General features: G+C 39.6%; 1 protein-coding gene across 1 annotated transcript in view; it reads right to left on the reverse strand.

Moving 5' to 3' along the window:
* The window catches only part of SCEL (sciellin), a 103,564-nt gene extending 76,332 nt beyond the window's left edge, over positions 1 to 27,232 (reverse strand). Inside the window, exons 1-5 of the mRNA XM_087865060.1 lie at positions 27,018 to 27,232; positions 11,906 to 11,967; positions 10,983 to 11,100; positions 8,127 to 8,186; positions 4,463 to 4,531 (exon numbers count right to left, since the gene is read on the reverse strand). Of these exons, the coding sequence (XP_087721186.1) occupies positions 4,463 to 4,531; positions 8,127 to 8,186; positions 10,983 to 11,100; positions 11,906 to 11,948 (290 nt within the window). The 5' untranslated portion in view covers positions 11,949 to 11,967; positions 27,018 to 27,232. The remainder of the gene's footprint in view (positions 1 to 4,462; positions 4,532 to 8,126; positions 8,187 to 10,982; positions 11,101 to 11,905; positions 11,968 to 27,017) is intronic.
* Between the last annotated feature and the right edge of the window lie 74 nt (positions 27,233 to 27,306).

Raw genomic sequence — 27,306 nt, forward strand, 5'->3', positions numbered from 1 at the left:
CTTATGTGATCCTCCGTGCTCTTTCTTCCTCTTCCCACTATGGTTTTATTGTGCATGGGTTGAAGATGGCAGCATCAAAACATGAACTTAGGTCCCTGAGTCACTTCATGGAGCTGACACATCCCCTACTCTTCCAGCCTATCACACTGGACCCTGAAGAGAGTGAACAGTAATCTTCTATTGTGTTAAACCATCATAGATTTGGGGGCAAGAGAGGGAACTTGTTAAAAGAATGGTGACATTCACCCTGGTGAATTACTTTACTTTGACTAACACATTTAGTTAATAGCCTCTACTGGCCATCAGAGGTTTTAATCCCTCAAATCTCAGGTCTCCTCAAGGAGGTCACAACTGGAAAAGGTATATTTGTCCCTTGTGTCAGAAAAGACAAATTAGGAATCCCGTGGTCTCCATGTCAATGGTGGGCTCTCGTGACTGCAGACCCTCCTTCCCTTCCTTCCCTCACCTCAGATAGGAAGGCTCTTTCTAAGACATGGGGCTATCCTCTGGAGCATTCTGCAGGCTTGCACAACACTAGGATGTAGCTAAATTAGGCTCAGGAAAACAAAAGGTCACCAAAACTTTTCTGTTGATCCGACACTATGGGTCTACTATAACTTTCTCTAAACTTTCAATTTTACCATCAGCTTTAGTACATGGCTTTATATAAACTATTCCTGGAAGGATTGGCACTAACTTTTCCTCACTCTAAAAAAAATTAATATGGGGGAAAATGTGACTTAACTGTCATAAGTTTAAAACGATTTCAATTCCTAATGTCATCTTGATATGTGTAACTAAAATATTGGGTAAATAACTCTGATACATTAAAATGCTATGAGTCGGGGCGCCTGGGTGGCGCAGTCGTTAAAGCGTCTGCCTTCGGCTCAGGGCGTGATCCTGGCGATCCGGGATCGAGTCCCACATCAGGCTCTTCCGCTGTGAGCCTGCTTCTTCCTCTCCCACTCCCCCTGCTGTGTTCCCTCTCTCGCTGGCTGTCTCTCTGTCACATAAATAAATAAAATCTTTAAAAAATAAAATAAAATAAAATAAAATGCTATGAGTCAACTCCAAACAAGTTTTTGTTTATAGTACATAATGCCACGAACTGATAACTCCTGAATGCAAAAAGGAAGGAAGATTGAAATCTTCCAAAGCTCCATATGCTCAACAAACCATTCAAAATCCAGGCATTAACTTGTACAGGCTCCTAGAATCCATGTACAAAAAACTCTTGTCTAAGGTGATCATCGGGCCAAGGACTGTAACTATATCCCCTGTGCTAACTGCTACTGAGCCTCTGAGTTTATATTTAAAAGGCTCTGTAGTAAACCACTGTGGGTACCTTAAGTAAGAGGTCAGGTGACCCTAAATCTTGAATCTTAAATGTTCCTTGGAAACTCTACTCAGACTTTATAGCTGTCTATGAGAGCCTAATATGAGATGAAAATAATCTTGGGAAATTGCTACTCTGGTTCACTGAGAACAACAATCTATCTAAAGCAAACAGAACCTTAATATCAAATATTCTCAAGGTTTACATAAAGGCAAGTTCTGATGTTAAAATTAAATGAAGTTAATAAAAATTCTACAGTGTAAGCTTATGTGGGCAATACTGCATATAATAATAAAAGTAGCTACCTACTCTTTGCTGCTTATTGTATACCTTTTCCTCTACTCTTTAAAATATCCGTACAAGGGAGGCATAATTATTTTCATTTTATAGATGAAAAATGGAATCTCAGAGAAGATGAATGGAGTCTTAAGAAGACTTTCTCTTGGCCACCCAGCTAAAGAAGTAGGGTATCTCCAAAGTCTTTCCAGTAGGGCCCAATGTCATACATCTGATTCTGTAGTGTGACTGTTTCAACATTCCTGTATTAGGTCAACACGTCTTCCCACACTTACTATTCTTCACCTGCACTATCTCTTCTATGTCACTAGGGGGATCAGTCTATGAGTAATAATGGAGAAAACTCTGACCCACCATTTCAATACATGTCAATTTCTTATTACTTAGAGAGATTAACTTTGTATTTCTCTTGAAAATTAAGTTTCTGCCAACTGTGATACGAAATAGGTTGTTTTGATAAGTGTCAATCTTGGAGATCAAATATAGTCATTTAGAGGTATAATCAAAAAAACCAAAGGAAAAGTTACACTTCCAAAAGAGAACACTAGAGGTCACCACAACCTAGGTTTCCAAATTAGTCATTAAACCACATTGAGGATTTGGGCCCTATTGCGCGCTACAGCATTAGTATTGACTTATGTTTCTTTAGAACACTTCATACTTTTACCTACATGTATATTTTTTTAAAAGAGAACTCCAAATATAAAGTCAGTACTTTTCTCATATTCATTTAAAAATAAATGCATTATTATGGGGCATCTGGCTGGCTCAGCTGGTAGAGCATGGGACTGGCTCTTCATCTCGGGGTTGTGGGTTCAAGTCCCATGTTGGGTGTGGAGATTACTTAAAAATTAAACCTTTGAAAAATAAAAATTAAAAATTAAACAAATGCATTATTGAAATACATATACACGTGCGTCCTGGATATCATCTTCCTCCTAAAATTATTTCCCGTCTCACATTTGGAGTGGCCAGCATTATGAAAAGTCTGACTCCTGATAGAACTTGCCTTTTTTTCCTGACTCCTCAGTTCTCTCCCTCACATCTATTTCCACACTTAGAGAGATGTGGCATACTGCTGGGACTCAGGACTGCCTGGGGAATGAGCCGACCTAACACGCCACTGAACCTCTGTGTAAATAAAGGAGGTCATCTCTGGCCTCATTTTCTGGGACATGAAATGAAGGATTTGGGCTAGACTGGTGGCTCTGAATTTTGGCTGCACACTAGATTCACATCATAAGCTTTAAAAATGTCTGAGTCCCACCTCAGACTAAGTAAATCAGAATTTTGAGGGTGAGAGGTGGTGGGACCAAGTTATCAGTAAAGTTTAAAAGCTGTCTTAGTGATTCTAATTTGCAGCGGAGGCTGAGAATGACTCATCTAGGCCTGTGAGGTCTGATCTAGCTTATTGCTAATGTTCCAAGGCTCTGTCTTGACTGGTCCAATATAGACCTTCAGATACACAGCCTACAAAGGATTAGGTCTCCTACATATTTACCTTTCTCAAGGCATAATTATCTCACTTTCAGATCCATTCCTAGAAATAGGGTTTCCGTCTTCAATTAATGGTGCAACAGGATAGCCCACAAGGCCAAAATGAATGGGCAGTTATATTGACTCCTCTCTCCACTCAGTGCTGTGGAGATGAGATATTGAATGTATACTTCTACAAACTCATTTTTTTCAAGATTATTAATTATAAGAGAGAAATTAAATCCTTAGGAATACCGGTGCGGATTAGCCTCTATTAAGGGAGACTGGTTTGAAAACCTAGGAATAGTACAGAAGTGTGTACATTTCCTACATGAATTAACACTGGCAAATACTGAATATAGAATATATTAGATACCATACATATCAGCATATCTACTTAAAATGCAGCAAGTGGCATTTTTGTCTACAATAGCAGCATATCTGTGGCTACAGGGAGTGACCTCAACTGTCAACGGCCTCAGATGTTCATTGTCTAAACTCCAACTAAAAATGTTAACTTTGCACTTTATATATGCTTACTAAGTATCTCTATCAAATATGAGATAAAAATGTAATTTATAGCATTTACACTTTAATCTAAATAGGCATTTCTCAGGGTGCCTGGGTAGCTCAGTCAGTTAAGTGTCTGACTCTTGATTTCAGCTCAGCTCTTGATTTCAGGGTTGTGAGTTTAAGCCCTGCATTTGGCTCCACAGTGGGTATGCAGCCTACTTAAAAAAAAAAAAAGACATTTTCCTAATTTTCCCCGTAAAGATGAGCCCTTTTCCTCCATGTAGGAAGGAACAAACAATAGGCACAACACAACGGACTCATTCTATAGGCCATATGGTGGTGACTCTAGTGCCCACAAGAGTAGTTTCACTTACTAAAGTAAAGAGCTTTTATACTATAGTAGATCAAAACTATTTTATTATTAAAACTTAGAGTCTCTATAAAGACAGAAACAGCCATTTTTCCACCAGTGGGATGGAAAACCCAAAAGTTAAAACAAGAACTGACTACTCATATTCACAAAAATAACTAGATTCTCCATTTTAAACTGAACAGATTCCATGTAGTGTCCACCCTACTTAGATTCAAACCAGCTTCTTCAGAATTGTTCTTAACAATCTACTATTAGCAGGGTTTTTAGGAAAATAGCATGTTGAGTCAAGATTTTGTGAATTTTGAAGATGATAATTCAATCTGAATAGCCTTTCTGTCCCTGGGGATAAAATATCATGGTTCAAAACTGACTTTAGCTAACATTTAAATACCTCATGCTTGATTTTTTTTAAAAAGGGATTTCATATATATTTTGCATTCTGCTTACATGGTTCAAAAACACCTTACCTGTCTAAAGTGTCATCAGATCTGTACCGACTAATTGTAGCTTTTGGTTCATCTCTCTCATTTACTTTCCTGTAGCAAAAAATAATTACAGAAAGATCAAATAAATTACCAAAAAAAGTTTATAAAATCTATCATGCCTTTGCTAAAATTTTGGCCTGTTTAGGTAGGAGATGTACATGTTACCAAGGAAAGACAGATTCAGAGTATCTAAATCTTCCAAGGTTTTGACTTGGATAGAATAAATTATGGCAAACCCAAATCCTCCTGCTAATAAAGGAATTCTTCTCTAGGGCCAACTATTTCTAACTACAATGTAACATATTCAAATTGGGGATAAGGATAGGCAAAACAACACGACATGCAAAGTGGTTAATAACTAATATGTGCTCTTATCAATACTGTTGACTTTTACATGATAGGAACTCAATCCCTTAAAATCAGCTATGTTTTGTTTGCAGAATTTTAGTAGCACCGTAAGCCAGCTCAACAGGCTGAATACAAATAGCTTTATCTAAAGTTCAGCACCGTGGACAGGGTTGAAAAAAGAACTTGCTGACCAGGGGAGAGGGAAGAAAGGAAAAGAAGGAAACAGGAAAAGCTAGAAAGAAATGAAGAGAAGAGAGTGTGAGAAGAGAGAAAGGAGAGATAGAGGGAGGAGAGGAGAACAAAGGGGAGATAAGAGGAAGTAAGCGGGCGCCTGGGTGGCACAGCGGTTAAGCGTCTGCCTTCGGCTCAGGGCGTGATCCCGGAGTTCTGGGATCGAGCCCCATGTCAGGCTCTTCCTCTATGAGCCTGCTTCTTCCTCTCCCACTCCCCCTGCTTGTGTTCCCTCTCTCGCTGGCTGTCTCTCTGTCGAATAAATAAATAAAATCTTTAAAAAAAAAAAAGAGGAAGTAAGGAGAAGTGAGACAGAAGGCAAAGAAAGTTGAGGAAGACAGGTAAGCAGAACAAAGGGAAGAGGGAAGAAGACAAGAAAAGAAGGGAAGAGAGGATAGGAGGTTCAATAGTAGGAATCAAGATCATCAAAGCAAATGGGAATATCCTGATCAGGCTGATCAATCAGCAAAAACAGGCTGTTTAATGCCTTTATATAACCCTGTGATTCAGGAAAAGCAAACTCTTTGATGAATTATACCATGATTTACTGTGTTTGCATTTCAAAGCATCATTTGAAGCTGACAGATCAAAGATATTGAATCCAAAAAAGTACTACAACAGTATATGCACTTAAAATTTAATTTTATAGTGTACTTTTATTAAGCAAATATTCGAAGGTAAACAACATGCAATCCACTGTGCTGATGATTGTGAGGAACTCAAGAATAAAAAACTATGGGCTCTACTCACACAGAGCTAGAGAGACAAATTAGATATATACACCCAACGGCAGATAGTGGCCAGGGTCATAAAAGAGGTTCAGGGAAAGGACAAGGAAGTTCTAAGGCAAGAAAGTTTATTTCTAGGTAAAAAGAATCAAAGAGGGCTTCATGGATAAGGTGCAGTCTGAGCTGGGCCTTAGAGGATAAACAGCTGTGAACATTTTCAAATGGAAGCAGAGGGAACAGTGTCTGTTAATACGAGAGAAAAGGAAAGAAAATTGCCTAATGTGATTCCCTAAGTTTCAAAGGAATCTCAGAATGAACTCATGGTCTAGCCCACCATTGTGTTGAATGCATGAATGCAAACAGGCACTGCAGGCCCATCTGACTCCCTTCGGTAAAACAGCCCCTTCTCAGCATCACTTTATGTCTCACTAGCTGGCTTTATTCTTTCTAGCACTTACGGCAACACCACATATTATATTGTGTTTATTTATTTTCACTCTCTCCCCCCTCCACCTTCAACTAGGATGCAGGGTCTGTGGAAGCAGGGACTTTGTTTTGTCCCCAGTCCTCAGGCCGGTGTCTGGGTCACAGTAGGCATCTCTGCAAGTATTTGTGCTGCCAGGCTTATTTGACAGGTTTAAACGATCCGGCAGAAGTTCACAGCGGAAGTTCTTAGTTCATGCCTACTATGAAGCCATTAGCTAGGTGAGAGACTATATTGTTTATCTTCCCTTCCCTTTAGTCTTTTCAGCGTCTGCTCACATGGAGCTTTTTAAACACATTGCCACTTGTGCTGGAAGCACTTCTCTCCTGCTTCATGCCCACCAGCCGCCCCTCCCGACTCAGAAACCCCTCCTCATCCTTCAAACAGCAATGCCAACACCAAAGACCACTTTCTGGGTTAACTCAGGCAGAGTTAGGCTTTCTTGTCTCTACTCCCATGGCACTGTCGCCCACATCTACAATAGCACCTCCATGGTAAATTTTAGTCATGTAGTCTATGGATCCATATTTTCCCAGAATGTAAGGGCTCCCTAAGGTCAAGGGTGATATCTTTTGCATCTTCGTATTCCCAGGACCTAGCGCTATGGCAGCACGTAACAGATGCTCCAAAATGGTGTTAAATGTCCATCAAAGTGGGTACAGCCTCTGTGAAAGGGCAAAAAAGGGCCAAGTGGGCATCCATTTGAACAAGTGCAAGGAGAAAAATCATCTGCATTACCCTTCAAGGAACACGTATTTTGAGACGCTAGTTATGGGTCATGGGGAACACATCTTGGGCTCACACACTTTTGTTACTGAAGATAAAAGTTCAATGTACTGTGTTAGCCAGTATATATGGAGGGGAGTAAGCCAGTAAAATGGAGGGAGCAATTTCCACTGGTGGCTGGACTGAAATGATCAGACTCTCTTTGGTGAGATGAGAGCCATCTGAGAACAAGGCTGTAATCTTCAAAATCATGAAGACCAAGGAGAGGGCAAAGGTAGTCACAGAACAATCAGTCAGATGAACTAAGGCTGGGAACTAGAAAACCAAACAGATAATTTGTGTAGAGGGTTCTAAGCTCAGTACCCTTAGAACAGGTCAAAATTATGAACAGGTTTAAAAGGTTTTAGAAAAATTCATAAATAAAAGTTTCTAAAATATTCAAGTGTCTACTTTTTAAAGTCCATGCCATGAAAGACAATCACTTTCCTTTACTAAATACATCTTGGTGACAGACAGACAGAGGCTACTGGACCAAATGAAACTTGTGTCTGATAAATACTCAGGTTCTTCTGATGGGTGTAGTTGTTTGTGTGTGAGCATAAATGTGTTTTAACAAGAGTATTACCTACTTATTTGATCAGTCTTAGATTATTTACATTATTGTGATTATGAGTTTTCTCTGAATTTTTCTAATTTGCTGTCAGTCTTTTTGCCTCTAAGTATCATTTAATGGTTTTCCACAAACCTAGAAGTTTCTAAAAAGAAGTGTACTGTCCATAAAGCAAGTAAACTCTGGGGCTGTTATTTCTGTATTTTAGCGTTCCTTTTACTAAGGTTCTGTGATATCTTTTCTGGTCACATTTCTGCGGCAGCCCTTTCTTTTTCCTACCCAGAGGGCCACCTCTGTGGGTTGGTTATTCTATATCCCCAAGCTGTGGTTCTGGAAGCATGAGTTGGAGAAGCACAAACTTTGCTATGTGGAAGCTCCTAATGATATCACAGAGTCTTCCAGAATGCCAGGGAAAGCCTGAGGCTAGCCGCAAATATTCAGCCTGTCTTAAACAAGTCTTCTCTCAAAACTATTGTCTTTGTGTTTCTGCTAATGATGTAACTTGTCTGAAACACCCACCTGTCCAAGGCATCATGGGAGTTATGTCGGTTGAGCACCACCCTACCATAATTTTCATCTCTGTAAAGAAAAAACACAAGTAAGTCACATGGAAAGTTACCACAGTATTTGGTAAGCACTAAATAAGGGAGACAGAAAAGAGCCCACCAGTTAGGGCAAGGTTAATTCATTTTATTTCAGGCACAAGAAGACAACCATACATTTATTTTTACCAGTCTTCCCTTAAAAGTGGTGAGACTTTTAAGGTAAAAGTGAACAAGGTGAAAAGGAATAAGTTTGTTAGTACAAATGATCATTATTCTCATATATCCCATGAGATTTCCATTTGATTCAACAATGGAATGAGTGTTACTTTTTTTCTATCAGAGTGTGGGAACATGTATGTGGACATCTACTTTGTGTATGTTATGAGTCCTTATCTGCAGGAAGGCAAAAGCTTTCACAAACATGTCTTAAATTTAATTAAGTCCTTTATACATAGACATTTTCATCTGATGGACTTCATAGTTTTCCTTGACAAAAAAGCAGGAAAATAAGTACCAATATCTATGGTTAAGAAGGTGGATCATTCATAGGAGATTTGGCCCATTTTTGAATCATGAGAACTGTTTAGTCCTTAAAAATAATCCTATGAATTAGGCAAAGAAGACCCTGTCATACCCAATTCACAGAAGAAAAAACTGATCAGAGGTTTTGTGGTTTTCTTAAGAACAAAAAATCAGTGACAGGCATGGATCTAGGACACAGAACTCTTTATTTCAAATCTTCGGTTTTCCTCCCAGTTAACCCTTCATACATAACTGTTCCTACATACATAGACCTTATACATAAAACCCCAAACCATGTCTTTCTTACTTTTTACAGCAGACCTGAAAGTACAGGCAATTTTAGGAAATGTCGAAACATGTATTAGAGCTTTTGGCCTTGAACCAAGTACCTGAAACTTTTTTATGTCAACCCAACCAAACCTGAAATACCACATTGCTCCTGGTTCTGCTCCCCTAATGTTACTCAACGCTCTGGAACTATTTATAATAAAGCTATACAAGAAACTAGTAGATAATTAAAAAGAAAGAGAAACAGTGAAACTGAAACAATTCCAGCAAATTTAACCCTCAAAAATCCCAAGAGAAGTTTTCCATCTCTCTTGGTATACGTTCCCTAAACTTGTGAGAGTGTAGCAGACACCGGACGCATTCTGACCTGAGGAAGAATCATAACACACAGCCCAGACCTGGGCCAGTAGGAGTGGGGGAAGCATCGGAGCCCATTTTCCCTTCATTCGGCAGCTGCGATGCCATCCAAGCTGGCTTCCCTGGGCCTTTATAAAGGAGGCATGCCTGGCATAAAACCATCATTCCTACCAATTATAATTTGTCTTAGACATCTCTATCCTCACCCATCTGTGCAAATATTTGCAACACAGAATTTATGATTCACATTTGACATCACTTTACCTCTATGGAAAAATAAAAGTGCCATATTAGGCTCTAACAGAGTAGTAAATGTGTGTTACTAAGGAAATGATTGTTGTCCAAGAACGTTATCTCAAAAAGTCAATGTGAGTCTTTAAATACCCCTATATTCCCTTAAAATAGTAAGATCTAATAATAGAAATTAATAGACATCTTCGTTTAACAGTTACAAGTATGTTCCTCAAATATCTATATATGGGCAGTTTAGTAGAAAGTTTAGAGTAAGTATCCTATAATGCAGAGCTTTTCATTTTTAGCACTATGACGCTATGGGCTTAATAATTCTGTGTTGTGGGGAGTACCCTGTGCATTGTAGAATGTTTACCAGCATCCATGGCCTCAACCCACTAGATGTCAGGAGTACTCCCTAATTTTGATAACTGAAAATTTCTCCAGATCTTACCAAACATCCCCTGGGGATAAGACCGCCCCTGAATGAGAACCACTGGTATAACAGAAAGACAATGGGTCATGTTAAAATCTCAACTCTATCACCAATAATTAATAGCTATGTGGATTGGACAAGTAACTTAACTTTTCTGAATCTCAGATCCCTCTTCTATAAAATAGTGAATGTAATACCTGCCTTGTGTGATTTCGGAGATTTAAAGGTGTTTTATATGTAAAGTGTGTACCTGTACATAAAAGGGAATCAAAAAACATACACATATGTATATATATATAATTTACACTAAATATATCTGGGCTGGACAAATGTTTATTGTAAATCTATGTTGACAATGAGGCAATACACCTACAATTGTAGTTTTCAGATCTATAACATAGAGCTAGCAGAAGCAATGCTCAAAACAGACAAAACGTTCTTGATGGTAAATATTTTCCCTTGCAAAGTAATACCACATTTAGCACCACCTGATACCTAGAGATATATGACCACTGAGATTAAAATGAGTTGAGAATGTATTGATTTCACTTGCATATATAGAGATTTTAGGTAAATTATTATTAAATTTGTAAATTAGGAATCATACTACTATTTGTTTCAACTGATATGATGAATGTGCATGAGGAGTCTCCCTACCACGGATTAAATATTACCTTTTGGGAAACTGGAAAGTCATGTTCTTTTCAGTTTATCAAATAGACACAAATGTCCATTCTAGTTGTAACAGTGGAAGTCTGCTTTTTCTCCCAGATGACTCACATGCTCTTCGCTATGTGGATAATAAAAATGGTAGCAATATTCTTGAAAATCTGAAAGCCAATGTATGCCTACTAAATCTTACCAAATATTAGGCCATGCAACAAAGTGTTTTAAGGAAAGCACCTGCTTTCCAGATGACCACTAGCTTCCCAGCTAGAGAACGGCTCTCTCTACTCATCCACCCACCCACCCTTCACCCTATCCACACCCTCTTACTTTTCTTCTTCGGGACGTTTCTTTATCCAGCTGTTGTCCTGTAAGAAAGTCCTTCTTTTGTTCACCTCATGAAAACCCTGTTGCCTCAATGTGATCCCCTGAGTGGTACTCTTCATATCTATCAACAGAAAAAACAAAACAAAACTGGGAGATGCAATTGCATGGGGTCAAGTGTGAATTTGTAAACCTGGGTGTCTTGAGAGGCGCATCTGATTGGCCAGCATCCATTTTCTAGGCTGACAAGGTCAGCATTGTTTCGAAATAGGATGTGCTGGTAAGAGAGAACAAATCCCACACCCAGCATCAGAGATAACATATAAAACGGCTCAGGTGCCAAGTGAAACTCCAACACAGCTCATGAGTCCTATGTGGCTCCCGGGAATACAGAACCACAGGCGTCACATAAACCAAACCACGGTTTGGTGGGTTGACCATTTTATTCAAAATGAAATATGCTTCAGAAATATACACAGGGCAAAAAAAAAAGTACACACAAGACTTGTTTTACAAGTACCTAGTCAAGAAGTCCTGGTGCTTTTGATTACAAGTAACTGAATTCTTTAATCTCGGGGGAGTCAGAAGCATAGAATATGTCCCACACACAAAAGAACGTTTTATTAATTAAAAAAAATTTGCATTGCATTTACATGAGTAAAAGCTCTCACACTCTTACTTTTTCCTTAAGCCTAACTTTGGCAATGCTAATTTAGACTGTTGCTTCTAAGCTTTCCATATCTATATAAAAGAATTAAGAGCTATGAGTTGTTTTTCTCAGATTTTTAAGTTTTCTTTTTTTTAATTAATTTATTTTTTGATGTAAAGTTCAATGATTCATTAGTTGTGTATAACACCCAGTGCACCATGCAATACGTGCCCCCCTTATTTTTAAGTTTTCTGAGTAAGGAAAATATTATCTACATTACCATTTCCAGTGGGAGACACTTTTCGCGAGGTAAAATTGGACATGCTGTCTTCCAGTAAGGATCTAAAAGAAAAATAAGGGGGGAAAAACACAACAATGATTCTAAGAATCTACAAGTGACCCTTTCATTGGTAATGACCCTTTTCCAATGACATTAAGATAGTCCCAAGATCTGATATCACGAATACATGACATCAAGTGCCCCCTAAGAACCTGAGAGATCGTCTATTCCAATGTATTTATTATACAGATGTAGAAATTGAGGCCAAGGCAGTTAATGTCCCCTATGTTATATAACAAGCAATTGGCTCAATGAGGCCACCAATTAACTCATTTATTCAATCAATAAATAGGCATTGGGTGCTTATAGTGTGCTTGGCGCTAAGCCAGGGGCCGGAGACAAAAAGATGAGTAAGAGAAATGTCTGGTCAGGTCAATAGGGAGATAGAGACATAGAATTCACAGCACAATATGCAGAGTGCCTCCGGGAAAGCAAAGTGAACTCAGGGCTGCATTATGACTTTGTGAGTCCTAGGCACTTTTGCTTTCATAGGCTTCGTCCTTCACAAACACACACAGACACACACATACACAGGCGCGCGCACACACACACACGCGCGCGTGCTCACACATGCCTACACAGTTAAAAATTGTATTTTATGATTGTTAGTATAAAGATGAAAAGTAATCCAGGCTGGCTTAATTAGCATACATTCATTATTATTATAATATTCATATTTTTTTCTTCTGTTGTTAAAAGGAATTAAAATTAGAACCTTTTTGTAGGCCCCTAAAGGTACCATAGGCTCCAGGCATTGCTCTTTCTGTTTAATGGTTAAGTTGGCCCTGGGTTTCCTTGAATGTGGGATTTTCTATTTTAAAACTGGAAAAGTCCTGAACAAATGGGGATGGCTGGTCCCCTAGGTGGGGTATTATGTTTTTTGCAGAATCCAGCCAACCACACAATGGGTGAAATGATGGACGGACATTAGATCTCAAGCCGGGGGCAAGTCATAGGCCAAGCTTTTTCACGTCAAAGTTCTGTAATTGAGGGGCCCCTAGGTGGTTCAGTAGGTTAAGCATCTGCCTTTGGCTGAAGGGCTCAAGTCATGATCCTGGGGTCGGCCTCCCTGCTCATTGGGGAATCTGCTTCTCCCTCTTCCTCTGCCCCTCCCCCATGCTTGTGCGCATGTACTCTCTCTCAAAAAAATAAATAAAATCCTTAAAAACAAAAGTTCTGTAATTGAACCACATAATCTCTCTGTAAAATGGGCTAATGAAACCTGCCATCATAGGTTTGTGATGATTAAATGAATAATGTACACAAACATCAATCATTAAACTATAGATGCTATTCCAACTTAAGACCATACTATCAGGCAGCTGTTCATAGGTATAACTCAGAGGTTCTAAAGGCCCCTGTCTCTCACCCTCTGATGCAAATGTATACCTTACAATAACTTGCCATAGGACCTGAAGTGGTAAAGACACATTCCTTTGGATCATGTCATCTTTTTTCTTGGGACCTTCTTTTAGAATGTACATACCCCTGGGGCGCCTGGGTGGCACAGCGGTTAAGCGTCTGCCTTCAGCTCAGGGCGTGATCCCGGCGTTATGGGATCGAGCCCCACATCAGGCTCCTCAGCTATGAGCCTGCTTCTTCCTCTCCCACTCCTCCTGCTTGTGTTCCCTCTCTCGCTGGCTGTCTCGGTCTCTGTCGAATAAATAAATAAATAAATCTTTAAAAAAAAAAAAAAGAATGCACATACCCCTACCCTAGAGTAGGTGAGAGTGGAATGTGCTGATGCCCAGACCAGGTCCCCTCTACCCAGCTCATGCTTGGCTCTATGGGCTCATGATTGCTGGTGGGGCTACCTGGTTACACATCCTCCCCACACACTACAACTTACCGCCAATGGCTGAATGACCCAGGGTGAAAGGTGAATCTCTTGCCACAACATAGAGCCAATTCTGCAGGTGATTTATGCTTCAGAGCTCACTATGGGATCAGGCCAAAGCCAGACTGACAGAGAGCATATCCTTGCTCAACCCTTCCCCCTGCCTCTACTTCCTGCTTCCCTTTCTCCTTTCTCCTGAGTGCTTACCCTCAGTAAGTCACAGGCACCCAAATTCCTCTCAGGCACTGCTTCTAGGAACCCAACCTAAGACTAACCACCAATGTAATCAATCATGGCATTATCTTCACAGAGATCAATAGCTGTTCACATCACTAATAGCTGAGAGTCTGAAGGTCTTGGTGAAGTTAGAAAGATCTCCATTTAAAAGATGCTATTTACTGACTCTTAGCTTGAGTGTGTTGTAGTTCGGCTCCCTCATCTATCAAATGAGGCGAAATAGCTGTTTTGAAGATCAAATTAGATGACATTTGTAAAATGTTTAATATTATTGCCCAACACACTGAAAGTACTCAATATTTTTTTTAAGATTTTATTTATTTGAGACAGGGCATGAGCAGGAAGGTGGGCAGAGGGAGAGGGAGAAGCAGACACCCTGCTGAGCAGGGAGGGCCCCCCACCATGTGGGGCTCAATCCCAGGACCCCGGGATCATGACCTGAGCCAAAGGCAGACACTTAACCAACTGAGCACCCAGGCTCCTTGAAAATGCTCAATTTTTAACCTCATGCCTCTATCATCTTGGAAAGCAGAGAACAAAGACATAAGGCAGGTGTGGCTGGGTGTGGGGAGGGGATGGAACAGCCTTAAATTTGGGACACTGGGCATGCAGGGAATGTGGGCAGCCTCTGGCTGGCTGTGTTCGAAGTTCACTAAAATTTGGCAGAAAGAGGTGGAAAAGAGGCATGTGAAGATAAACTTCAATCTCAACTATTTGTTCATTTCCCCTCAGTTTGGCCCAGCTTATCTGGGCTCTTGGCTAACCTTCTGTTTCTCAATGGACTCCAATAAATTCTCTTCCTGAGCTGCAAAAGACCTGGAGAGTTCACAGCTGATTGAACTGAGATTCTGCAGTGGGGTAAACAATGAATGTGTATTTGATGATACATTTGCAAAGACTGCAAATTACATGTAAGACACAGGGCAAGGTAAATGGAGAAAAAGCATTTTTAAAATTGTCTATTTGTCTATCTCTCCCAAAAGACTGAGTGTCCCGGGGGCAAAACCTAAGTCTTTCCCTTCTATATTTCCCCTGCCTAGAGCAGAGTAGATGCTCCTTAAGTGCTTGTTATGAGCTGAATATGTCTCCGCCGAAGTTCAAATGTCAAAGCCCAATATCCAGTACCTCAAGATATGACTGTATTTGGAGACAGAGCCTTTAAAGAAATGATTAAGTTAGAATGAGGCCATTAGGTGGGTCCTCTTCCAACCTGTCTGGTGACCTTATAAGAGGAGGAATTTTGGACACACAAAGAGACACCAGGGTTGTATGTGCACAGAGAAAAGGCCATGTGAGAAAGTGGCCATCTGCAAGCCACGGAGAGAGGCCAGAGGAGAAAGCAAACCTGACAGCACCTTGATCTTGGACTTCCAGCCTCTAGAACTATGAAACAATACACTTCTGTTGTTTAAGTCAACCAGTCTGCGGTATTATGTTATGGTACCCCTAGCAAATAAATAGAGTACTTACAGAAAAAGTGATTTAAATATTCCTAAAATAGTTAGGTTATTTAAAGGGCTCTGTCACACTGTCTCCGACCTGTGCCCTTTGTGTCTTCAACTGTCCTACTGCATGGGGCTGCTACTAATGGCAATACCACCTGCTCTGAGTAAGTGCCCCCCAGGCATTAGATTTTCTTTGCTATTCTACCCATATCCAACCTCAATTCTCCTCCCAAGCAAGGCTCCTGCTGCTCCTTAAATTATGCTGGGTAAGGAGAAGAGTTCAGACAAGAATAATACTTTAGATGATTTTATAGTAATTTATAGTTTATCCCTTTTTGTTTCCACAACAACATTTAACAGTGATATAATTCCACAATAACAATGAATAGACCTAGAGGGTATTATGCTAAGTGAAATAAGTCAGAGAGACAAAGACAAATATCATATGAGTTCACTTATATGTAGAATCTAAAAAAAAAAACAAAACAGAAACAGACTCATAAATACAGAGGACAAACTGGGGTGGGGGGGAGTGGTGGATGGACAAAATAGGTGAAGAGGATTAAGAAGTACAAACTTCCAGCTATAAAATAAATAATAAGTCACTAAGGTGAAAAGTACAGCATAGAGAATATAGTCCATAATATTGTAATAACATTGTATGATGACAGACAGACGGTGACTGCATTTGAGTGGTGAGCACTAATACAAAGAATTGTCAAAATCACTACGTTCTATACCTGTAACTAATATAACATTGTATGACAACTATACTTTGCTTTAAAAAAATTAGAGTGATACAATCCCTACCTTGCAGAGACAGAAGCAAAGACTCAGCTCGAGTAGCTAATGAGTGGCAAAGCAAAGACTCAACCTGAGTCTTTCTAGCTGGAGGCTCATCACTTTTTCCTCTATGCCAGGACTCCCACATCGTTAGCACTTCCTGCAAAGTTGTACAGAGAAAAGCAGGTATCTCTTTACCTTATATTTAGAGAATGGCTCTAATCAGATCCAACATTCTGCTAGTGGGTCTGACATTTTCATGCCTTCCGTGGCTAGGCATTATCCAGAAGTCCTAGTGGAATGGAGTCAAATGAGAAAAGACACCCATGAAGCTCATGGCCCTTACCCTCATTCTCCCCGACAATGACTAGCCTCAGCTGTCCTGTAAACACCTCACTGGCTCCACCCCAGAGTCTCTATAATACTTTCTAGGAAAGTTTCCAACAAACCCACTTGTTTTCTCTAGGACACCCAGTTCTATCTTGTTGCCTCTTCCATGAAAGTCCCCAGGAAGAATTTAGCCTTTTGTGCTTCACCCTCCCTCTTCTCTCAAACTAGGATGCATGCAGAAGGTAGGACAAGCCATCTTGGGACCATGGACTAACCATGAAGACTAAAGTCACATAGTAAGAAGAGCAGAGCAGGAAGTTGAAGGAGCCTGGTGCCTTGCCAGTATCACAAAGCTGCCACAATAGCCCTGGATTATCTAACTCTTGACTTCCCTTGCAAGAAAAAAATAAACTTCCTAGTTTGTTCAGAAGATTGTTTTCCCATATTTTTATTACACAAGCTTAATGCTCTTCCTACCTGTTACGAGGCCATTGTGGAGCAAATAGAAGGTGTAAGTTGTAAAAAGCCCATGGTGGTCTACAAAATATAAGATACCAGTAACTCTTGGGGCGCCTGGTGGATCAATCAGTTAAGTGTCTGCCTTCAACTCAGGTCAGGATTTCAGGGTCCTGGGATTAAGCCCCGCATCCGGCTCCCTGCTCAGGGGAGTCTGCTTCTCCCTGTCCCTCCGCCCACCCCCCGTTTGTGCTCTCTCTCAAATAAATAAATAAAATCTTTAAAAAAAGATATCAGTGACTCTTTTGTTAGTAAAACACTATTTCTTGCAATATGTCTATATGTTCAATGTTCCTAGCAAGAAGGATCACTTGTTGAGCCCCTGCTATTGCTTCAGACTGTGCCACATGCTCTATGAATGTTATTTTATTTAATCCTTCCAAATGAGTACTATTATCTCTAATTATAGGAACCCAAAACTCAGAGAGGTTAAATAACCTGCCCAAGGTCACACAGTAAGTGGCAGAACCAGGAACTGTAATTAGGTCCCTATGACTGCAGTGCCAAGGCTCTTTTGAGTACATGATACCACATGCCACTCCAAGTACCATATGATATAACCAACACCAGACACTCAAGGAAAGGCCCTGGAGTTCTGAAAAATGGAAGATAATGGAAGAGGAGCTGGGAGGAGCAGCAGTAATGAACGGCTGCTCCAACATCTCTGGACAGCTCAGCCTCCAGCCTCACTCCTGTTGCATCTACACTGAAGCCATGAGTGGCCAGGCACTATCCCTGACCAGACTCCTTCCCTGCATCTCTCTCCCTGCTAGAGAACCTGATAATGTTTTATATTCTTTCTTAGCCCCATGCTGTCCATTGACACAAAGTAAATGAGAAAGGAACATGTAATATATTCTATTTTCAGGTGATAATAGTTTAATAAGTATGCAAGAGTTTTGTTCTTATGGAAGTGACTAATATTGTGAGAAAATAAATTTTTCTCATTAAATCTACATGTGTCACTCTTTTTAAAAAAATATTTTATCTATCTATCTATTTATTTGAGAGAGAGTGCATGAGAGCAGGGGCAGGAGGTGGGGGAGGAGGAGAGGGAGAGAGACAAGCAGACTCCATGCTGAGTGCAACTTGATGCATGACCCCAAGATCACAAACCAAACAGAAACCAATAGTTGGTCCCTCAACTGACTGAGCCACCCAGGCGCCCTGCATATGTTCCTCTTACATCTACCACACAATCTCCTTCAGCCCCACCTTCTCCTTTTCCTCCTTCGGACCCAGTGGCCATGTGACTCTAATCATCTCCCCATGTCAGCCCATTTGGTGGCCCAGAACCATTCTTAGAAGCTCCAGCCTAAAACCTCTAAGGTGCAAGCCCCTGTCTCATCCACCTTTCACGCCTCGGAAAGTTTACTGCAATGGAACTCTTTCTGTCTTGCCCAGAATATAAAGCAACATTTTTTATATATGGATATTTCTTGTACTGTTGCTAAAATGGATCAACAACATATGTCTTTGTGAATAACCCTTATTACTAATTAATATTAATTAAATATCCTTTTGTCGAGTGAACCAGAGATAAAAAAATTATTAAATTGATAGTGTCAAAAATATATGCAGCCGAGTTTTAATCTTATGGCATTTTTTTTAAAAATTACTTATTTCAGGTACTGAGATTACCCTGAGTTTCAAACCTACTCAGACATCTTCGTGTCTGTATGTGCCTATAAAGTGTCTAATAATGACACCTTAGTAGCCTCGGTTCAGCCAATTAGACTTATTTCTAAGTGCTGCCCTTCAGTTTCATTCCAATTAAGTTTTTAACTTCTCAGGAGAAAGACTCTAATGTCAGCTTCTCAAAAAGCTGTAACCAGTGCATATGCCTAACAATGGCAGATAACCAGCAACTGTATTTTAAATGTGGAATTTTTATGGGAAAAGATGTGTGAAAGTCTATACTGAACACTACAAAAGACTTCCCTTTAAAGCATCAAATGCATAAGCTGAAAATTCTGATGTGACATCATGACATCAAATCAATAAAGATAGAGGAAAAAAACTTTTCAACTTCTGGCCCATCTTTTGTTTCCTCTTTGTGGCCAAACACCAGAAAAAGCTGGTTTTTACCCCATGCCTACAGCCTACACACAAAGACATCTGTCTTTAGGTTTTAGATGAAATCACTCTTCTTAAGCTCTGAATCACAAAAGCAATCAAGTTTCTTAGTTCTCTTTTGGTGTATCTGAAACTATCAAACATCTCCTATTATTAAATTTGTCCTCTTTTAACTTTTTCTTCATCTCCTTATGGTCTTTCTCAATTTCCTTCAGTGTTTCCTATTTGTAGTAATAGCACTTCCCCAAGAGCCCTTAGGTCTGTTAGGTTAAACCCAATCTCAGTTCCAGCTCCTTCTGTCCCAACTCTAAAAATTTCCTGGACCACCTCCTAACTAAGCTACAGTCTTTTCCTTCACCATTTGGGTCTTCTTGACAAAAAGACTATGGATCTTACTCTTCCCTTCCCAAAAGGACAAAATGACTCTTAGCTTCCCTAACAAGGTCCTTACCACTCTCTGCTACCTTTCTCTTCAGAAAGATCGAGTGAGCAAAGAAACTGGAATGGGGTGTTGCATAGAGGAAAAATAACAGGAAAAGTGAGACAGAAAAGAGGAAAATAGGCTGACAAAATAGATGATGAGAGGAGAAAGGAGTAAAAAAAAACAAGAAAAAATCAATTCTGACTTTTGGTATTTGGGTCATACGATAGTGTTAGCTGTACGGAGCTCCAATTTTATATGTATTATCTCATTTAAGACACACACGCACAAGGCTTTACGGTTGATTCTATTATTATCCTCATTCTACACCTAAGTGAAACTCTGTGATGAATGATTTCAATGAAGTCAGAGTCTTTTTGCAGAAGGTAGGGTAGGAGCTGGAAATGGGGGCAGTGGGTGATATTAGTTGTTTCTGGACGAGGTTTTAGGATGAATAGTTTGCCCGAGGCTACATAGCTGGTGCACAGTTGGGATTCAACCTAGCAACAAAGTTCCTGTCCCCAGAAGCCCAGGAAACAAAAAGGGGCTGGCAAGTGGAAAGTGACAGGCTAAAAGAAAGGGTGAGAAGAATGACATTTCCTCCACTGTGGATCCCTGATGGACCTCAACTGAGAGCGAGATTGGAGTGGGCTTTCTTGGATCATTTTACCCAAGTATCATGAGATCAGCACTGAGTCATAATTGGTTATTTTAATTGCTCCAAAATCTTCCAATTTACCAAGCTTCTAATATACCTGAGTAAACTGATATCTTTATGAAAAAGAACAAATGAGAATACTTGCCTAGGGGACATCATTATAGTGACGGAAAGTATTAAAAAGCTAATGTAGAATAAGGAAATAAATACAGCAAAAAATGGCTAAAAACTAGCATATTTACACTCCCAGGTGACATTCACCTTTGTGTATGAAAGTCTGGAGGGTTTCATGGCCCAATGACAGTGCCATACCCACTAGTCCCTGTTTCCCAGAAATCACTGGTAACTGGGAAAACCCCCTAGAAACTGGAAAAGGATAAATGCCATCAAACTATTTTCTGTAGAAGAGTAAGAGGAGCCTAGTAATTACAAACCAATAAACAGAAGTCTTAGCTTCTGGAAGATAAGTAAAAACAAACCACCAAATGACCAATTACCACCTGAAGGAACATGAAATATTATGTAAGAAGAAAACAAACAGGTCTTCATGAAGTGCAAACATTAACAAGTCCATTTAAATTAATGGATTGTGTTTAGCCTTCACATGCAGTGTAGAAGCAAATCCAATAATTACCAGGCTGGTAAGGACTCATTTAGCCTGCTGCGATGGTTAGAAATTTGCGATTTCTTTAGTCACGCGATCTCACAGTCTGAGCTTAGCAATGAGAAGCTTGTTCACTGGCAGTGAAACAGTTCTGCACATAACGTGAGTGAAATCTTTCAGCCAGCCAGATGTCTACGTGCCACCGGTTTTCTGGTACCCACCATAACATTTTCTGTTTGTTCTATTTTTAGTGTGAGCCCCTCACCAGCTATCTTTTCTGCGGAATGACAGCATTGAGTAGCATGCAGAGTCCTACTCTCTGGGACAATGATCTATTTCACTTATAAAAGACACTGATCAAATACTCACTAATAAAAATCAAACTAAAGTTATCTATCACCTGAGCCCTTCATGGGCTATTTTCAGTTCTGGCTGAAAACATTTGTTAAAGAGTGAAAACCCAAATTTTTAACCATGGACAATGAGCCAAAACCCCATTAGTTACCATAAGTACTTTACCATATTTCATATTCACAACGGCTCTGTCATGAGGTCATTCTTTATTCCAATCTTACACTGTACCATCTTTTTCATTATATCAGTAATACATGCTCAAAAGAAAATGCGAAAAGTCAAAGAAAGCACAAAGAAGAAGAAAAATGAGACACCTTTCATCTGTATCATTATTTTCTTTCAGGATTTTCTTTGCCTATTAGATCCTACTGATCAACATTTTTCAATGTCATTAAAAACAATTAAATGATCATTTCTTCTGCAACTAAAATATATTTCATCTTATGTGCTTATTAATATAATTCTTCTGTTGTTTCCAACAAAACCATATAAAAATCTTTGACCACATCTCTGATTATTTTCTTTGGATGGATCCCTAGAAGTGAAATTACTTGCCAAGGGGTGTAACTTCTAAAATGTTTTTGATCCCTGTTGTCAAATCTCCTTCCTTAAACCCTGTATCATCTTATAATGTACCAGCAGCATATAAATGTCCATACATTCACCAGTATTTAGAATTGTCACTTATAGTAATTTAATAAATGAAAGTGGAATCACTTTACCTCAATTGCATATTTTCATAATTGTATCCATTATTTTATTTATTTTGTGAATTTTCCATTGATTTATATTGTGTTTCTTACTGCTTTCTTATTTTCTTCATATATCAGTAATATTAATTTTTACTTTTCCAATTTTCACTTGCCTTCTAATTTTGATTGCTTTTATCAGCAGCTTTCACTTCTCTAATTGTCTTTCCCCTTATAAATTTTTTCATTCTTGAAAAATTCCTGTAGACCACGCATGAAATTTCTTTCTGACTTCAAAATCCAAGCAATCACCAAGACCTACAACTCTGCTCCTACATATCTTTTACTTCTTTCCATATTCAAGCTACCAATTCAAGTTGCCATAATCTGCCTACTATTTTAATAGCTTCCTAAATAAATTCCTGGTCTCTAGACTTAATCTCTTCTAATCCGTTCTCTGCCAAAGAGTCACCATCTTGCTTAAAACTCCTCAATGGTGCTCCATTTCCGTCAGGCTAAAAGCCAAGTTGTTGACAAGGCTTACGAGTCCACACCCTCCTGCCTCATCTCTCCCCACTCCCCATTCCTCACTCAAGCTCTAGTTTCAGCCACACTAAATCACTCTAATTCCCTGAAGGTTTCATCCATTTTATCACCTTTAGGCTGTTGCTTACTCTACGCACTAGGACCCAAACGGTCTTTGTTCTGAATCTTTCCACACCCCTTACTCTCTTTTCAGGAAAGACTTCTATTCATTCTTCAGGTCACATAACCTCCCAGAAGCTTTCAGTGACACCATTACAACCTGGCCCCACACCTCCCCAGGATGAGTTAAGGGCCCTAGTAAGTGTTCAAATAGCAAAGAGTATCTCTCCATAAAAACATTTACCAAACAGACTGCCTGTTTGTGTGGCTGACTATTCTACTATCCCCAGGGTGTGCACACGTACACACACACACAGAGTAAATTCTGAGAACTGTAAACAAGACTATCTTCTCTTACAGCTGTGTTTCCAGAAACTTATTAAAGTACCTGGCACATAATCAGTTCTAGAGGGATATTTATTAGACAAATGAGATTAATTAAATGTTTACATATGCTTTCTTATAATTTTTTTAAAAAATATTTTATTGTTACATGGAAACTCTAATACATATAGATTTACTTTGGTAATGGTGGAATGAATACCTTTCCTATTAATATGTAATTCTTCCTTTGTCACATATAAAATTCCTACGTATTCTAGAATGCTTCGTGGCTATCTGCTTTGTTCCAGAAACCTGTCTTTAGTTTCTTGCACTGGAAACAAACTTTTTTTTTTTTTAAGATTTTATTTATTTGAGAGAGAGCGTGAGCGAGAGAGCAGAAGCATGGGGAGCAACAGAGGGAGAGGGAGCAGCAGGCTCCCCACTGAGCAAGGAGCCTGATGCAGGGCTCCATCCTAGGACCCAGGGCTCGACCCTAGGACCCTCGGGCCCTAGGACCCGACTGAGCCACCCACGTGCCCTGAAACAAACTTTTAATTACTATCTTTTTATAATACATTTTAATACCAGTGCAAGCACCCCTCATTTATTTCCCTTGTAGAAATTCTATCAACTATTCTCACCCACTTATTTCTTTCAGATAAACTTTAAAATTACTTCCTCTAATTCCAAAATAAATATTTTATTGGAACTTTTGATCAGAATTGCATGAATCCTATCAAATGATTTCAGAATAGCTGACATTTATGATATTCAATCTGTCCATCTAGGGACAATACTCAAAAAGGCTTTTACTCAAGAAATTTTTTGTGTCTTACAGTAAATTTTTGTGGTTTTTTTAAATTGGGTCCCACATTTTTCTCGTGGAGATTTTTTTCTTGATGTTTTACATTTCTTGTGCTACTGTGAAAGAAATAGCAATAAATATAAATGTCATTAAGAATTCTAAATTTTCTTTTTATCTACTGGTGCTGTGAGATATGCATGATCATACAAGTTAGCCTTGGTTCAAAGTAGGATCATGATTCAATCCAAGTCTATCTGGACTCCAGCAGCCTCCCACAGTTTTTTCTATATGAATTCCTTTCAAACTTTTACCTAATGACAAAAGTGAGAACACTGGGAAGGAATGGGGAAAAGGGCAGGGTTGTAGGAGGGCATTTTTCTGCAAAACCTTTTAACTAAAATTAGCTCTCAATACCGTGTGGCATGTGTGCATTTTCTCAAATACCACCAGTCTCCCGGGATGTGTGTGTTCCAGTTTGAAAAGTATGGTCTACAGTTCACTACTTCCCCCAGGAGGTTCCATAAAAGGAGACTTAATCACATTTTAGGCCAGGGAAAATCAGGTCTAGAAATGCAGAATAAATTATTTAGATGCTTAGAGTTCTCAAGTATACAATTACGATGAGGATTCAGCACTGTTGGTTCTCATGTCTAGAAGTAAGCTAGTTGTCATTTAATGGAGAGCCATAAAAGGCACTCTTCCAATTAATAATCACAATAAAAGGTTGACCTGTATCCTTAATAAGTTTAGCAACTGACATAAAAAGCAATCTAATAAATACAGCTGTCATTTGGGAAAGCATCCGTTTGAAGAAGGGCCTCTCCCAAATTCTACAATCACATGGATTTTTACAACGGTAAACTAGAAACACTTAAACATATTTGATAAGACTTGCGATTAAAAAGGAAACTCGGAGAAACTAATGACAGTACACAGAAATTAATACATAAAACCCTTATTTCAAAGTTCTCAGCAAGAGAGAAGGAAATCAGATCAACCAGTGGGAAGCAGATCATATCAGAAGACAAGCTGTGTGGGACAACAAAGATTTCCCTTGGACTGCTGGCCAAGGATTTTATCACTTCCTTCTTGAAGAATGCTTCAAGTTAATGCCTGAATCACAGGGACACTCTCAGTTAAATCATGTTTACTTAGGTTGACTGCTTAGTGAATTACATGCAGTTCATTCCACAGTATGAGATTAGTCATTCAAAACATATACTCTTTGCTTCGTTTACAGAAAAATGACTTTTTTAGGCATATCAGTCAAAATTCCAGTGGTTAGAGAAGACACTGCAGCGACAGAATGGTAGCTGAGGTGAGGATGGGGAGCCACACAACCTCCAAACTCACACCACATTGCCGTCCTGCAGAGCGGCCGGCCACTCCTTGGATTAAAACCCTGGGAATACAATGAATAACAGGACTGACCCCACAAACCACAGACAAAAATGTATCTCATTATGTCACAGTCATACCACACACACAAGTATTACTGGATAAGGAAGTTCTTATCTCCATATCATTTTAGCTCTTTTATAAAGCCAGAGGGAAGCTCATTTATGGCTCCTACATATTCTATGTGAAAGAAATTTGAAAAATCATTGAAAAATTCAGTAAGACGATAGTCAGACTTCTCGTTCTGGTTCTGTTAACCATGTCTTGGCAAGTTGCTCAACACTGATATGTTTTGTTGTCCTCATCTAAAAAACTCACGGGTTAGGGGCGCCTAGGTGGCGCAGTTGTTAAGCATCTGCCTTCGGCTCAGGGCGTGATCCCAGCGTTCTGGGATCAAGCCCCACATCAGGCTTCTCCGCTGGGAGCCTGCTTCTTCCTCTCCCACTCCCCCTGCTGTGTTCCCTCTCTCGCTGGCTGTCTCTCTCTGTCAAATAAATAAATAAAATCTTAAAAAAAAAAAAAACTCACGGGTTAGACTAGATAAGGCTATGCTCCATTGCAATCAGAAATTTATGTCAATTGGATCAAAGATTTATGTGAAGCTAAAATTTTCATAAAAACCCTGGCCTGTTTATCTGCATTCTGTCTAACCTGACATTTAAAATCAACAAATGTTTTGCTAAAATTTTTACTGATAACATATCTCAGTTTTCTCAAACTGATTGTTCCAATAAACACTGGAGTACAAAAATACCAGAAAGACCGTATCTGCTTTGTAAACTGTGAAAGTGAAAGCCAGTTTTAAATTTGCTCCCCTTTCATGAAAAGTAAACTTATAATCCACAAAGGCTGTATTTTAGCTTTCTGGTTACTATAAATGTTTGAAAGCCAGGTTATAAAACTCCTCAGTAAACTTTTGGGAATTGAGCTCGAAATCTCTCTGAGACGCACATGACCTGGTCAGCAATGGGAAGCAATGAGAAGGCTAGAACTTAAGGCAGAGCCAGGTGTGCTGTGAGAGACACCCTTGTGGAGGGCACACAGCTGCTACCTGCAAACTGCGTGTGGCCCCAAGTTTGAGTCCCACAGCTCTGTATCATGAAAGGAAATGGTGGAGAAAAAAACACAAGTCAGACACATCAGCTTTGCTATCAATTATAAAGGAAACCTGATTAGAATAACTTTTCTATTCCTATCAAAGAATCAGTTTCTAAAACCAATTTTTCAGGACTAGGCTATGAATAGAGGTTGAAAATTGCCCCTCATCTACATTAATCAATTCTAAGGTTAGAACTCAGGATATAGCATAGACAAATTGGCCAAACGTACACGAATCCCTGGAGGACGCTACCCTCCCCCCCCAGTTCACCCCACCCCGCTTTATTCCTTGGTACACTCGTGCAAGAAATGTGATTTTTCTCATTTGGGGAAGATGGGGTAGTGGGGTATGGGCTTGGCATCTCCCCCTCGCAGCTCAGTGCTTGCCATGTTTTTAGAAGTCGAAACAAACAAATCTATAAAATAATGGAGTACACCGTAAAAGCATCATCTGTGAAAACAGGGAGGTCCTTTAAAAATGTTTTTATAGCCACTTGCGAAATAGAATTGCCTTGAAGAATTTACTATCCTTATGGGTGATCAGATTCACCAGCTGACAGCTCCCACAAGGAAACTCAAAGAGCCTCTCGTTTCTCTGCTGCCTGTGATTGTGTTAAGCTGCAGGGAAGTTAAAAGGCAATGCCATCTCAAATCACAAGGAGCAGCAGAGCTGTTGACAAGCAGAACAGCCCCTTGGAAGCTGTCGAAATTTCGCTGGAGAAAAGACAAAGTTAATACAGTAAGTTCTCGTTGTGATCATTTGCAAAGAACACAGGGAAAGTTATACAAGTAAAGCAGATATATTTATGTTTGCAAATATCATTCAACTCACCTCTCTTGAGCCAAAAACCAGGACTTTTTGTCTAAACTGCCTGCAGCAATTCCCCAGGTGGATCCCGCAGAAACCAATGTGTATCTGGACTTAAATGAGTGTCGTTTCCACCGCTCCTTGAGTGTGTTAATGAACAGTTCTGAGGCTTCTCCCTCGGTGGCTGAGTCACCCAGGGAGGAGGTGGGTGGTGTGAAAGAGGGTGTCACCTTGTATAAATACCAATTCAATTAAAACAGGCTCACTCATGGACCTACTGTCTCTGTCTGGTGCATTCTTGTTCTAAGTTATG

This window comes from Ursus americanus, chromosome 10, assembly GCF_024610735.1.
Source record: "Ursus americanus isolate L20-20 chromosome 10, mUrsAme1.1.p, whole genome shotgun sequence".
Lineage (NCBI taxonomy): Eukaryota > Metazoa > Chordata > Mammalia > Carnivora > Ursidae > Ursus > Ursus americanus.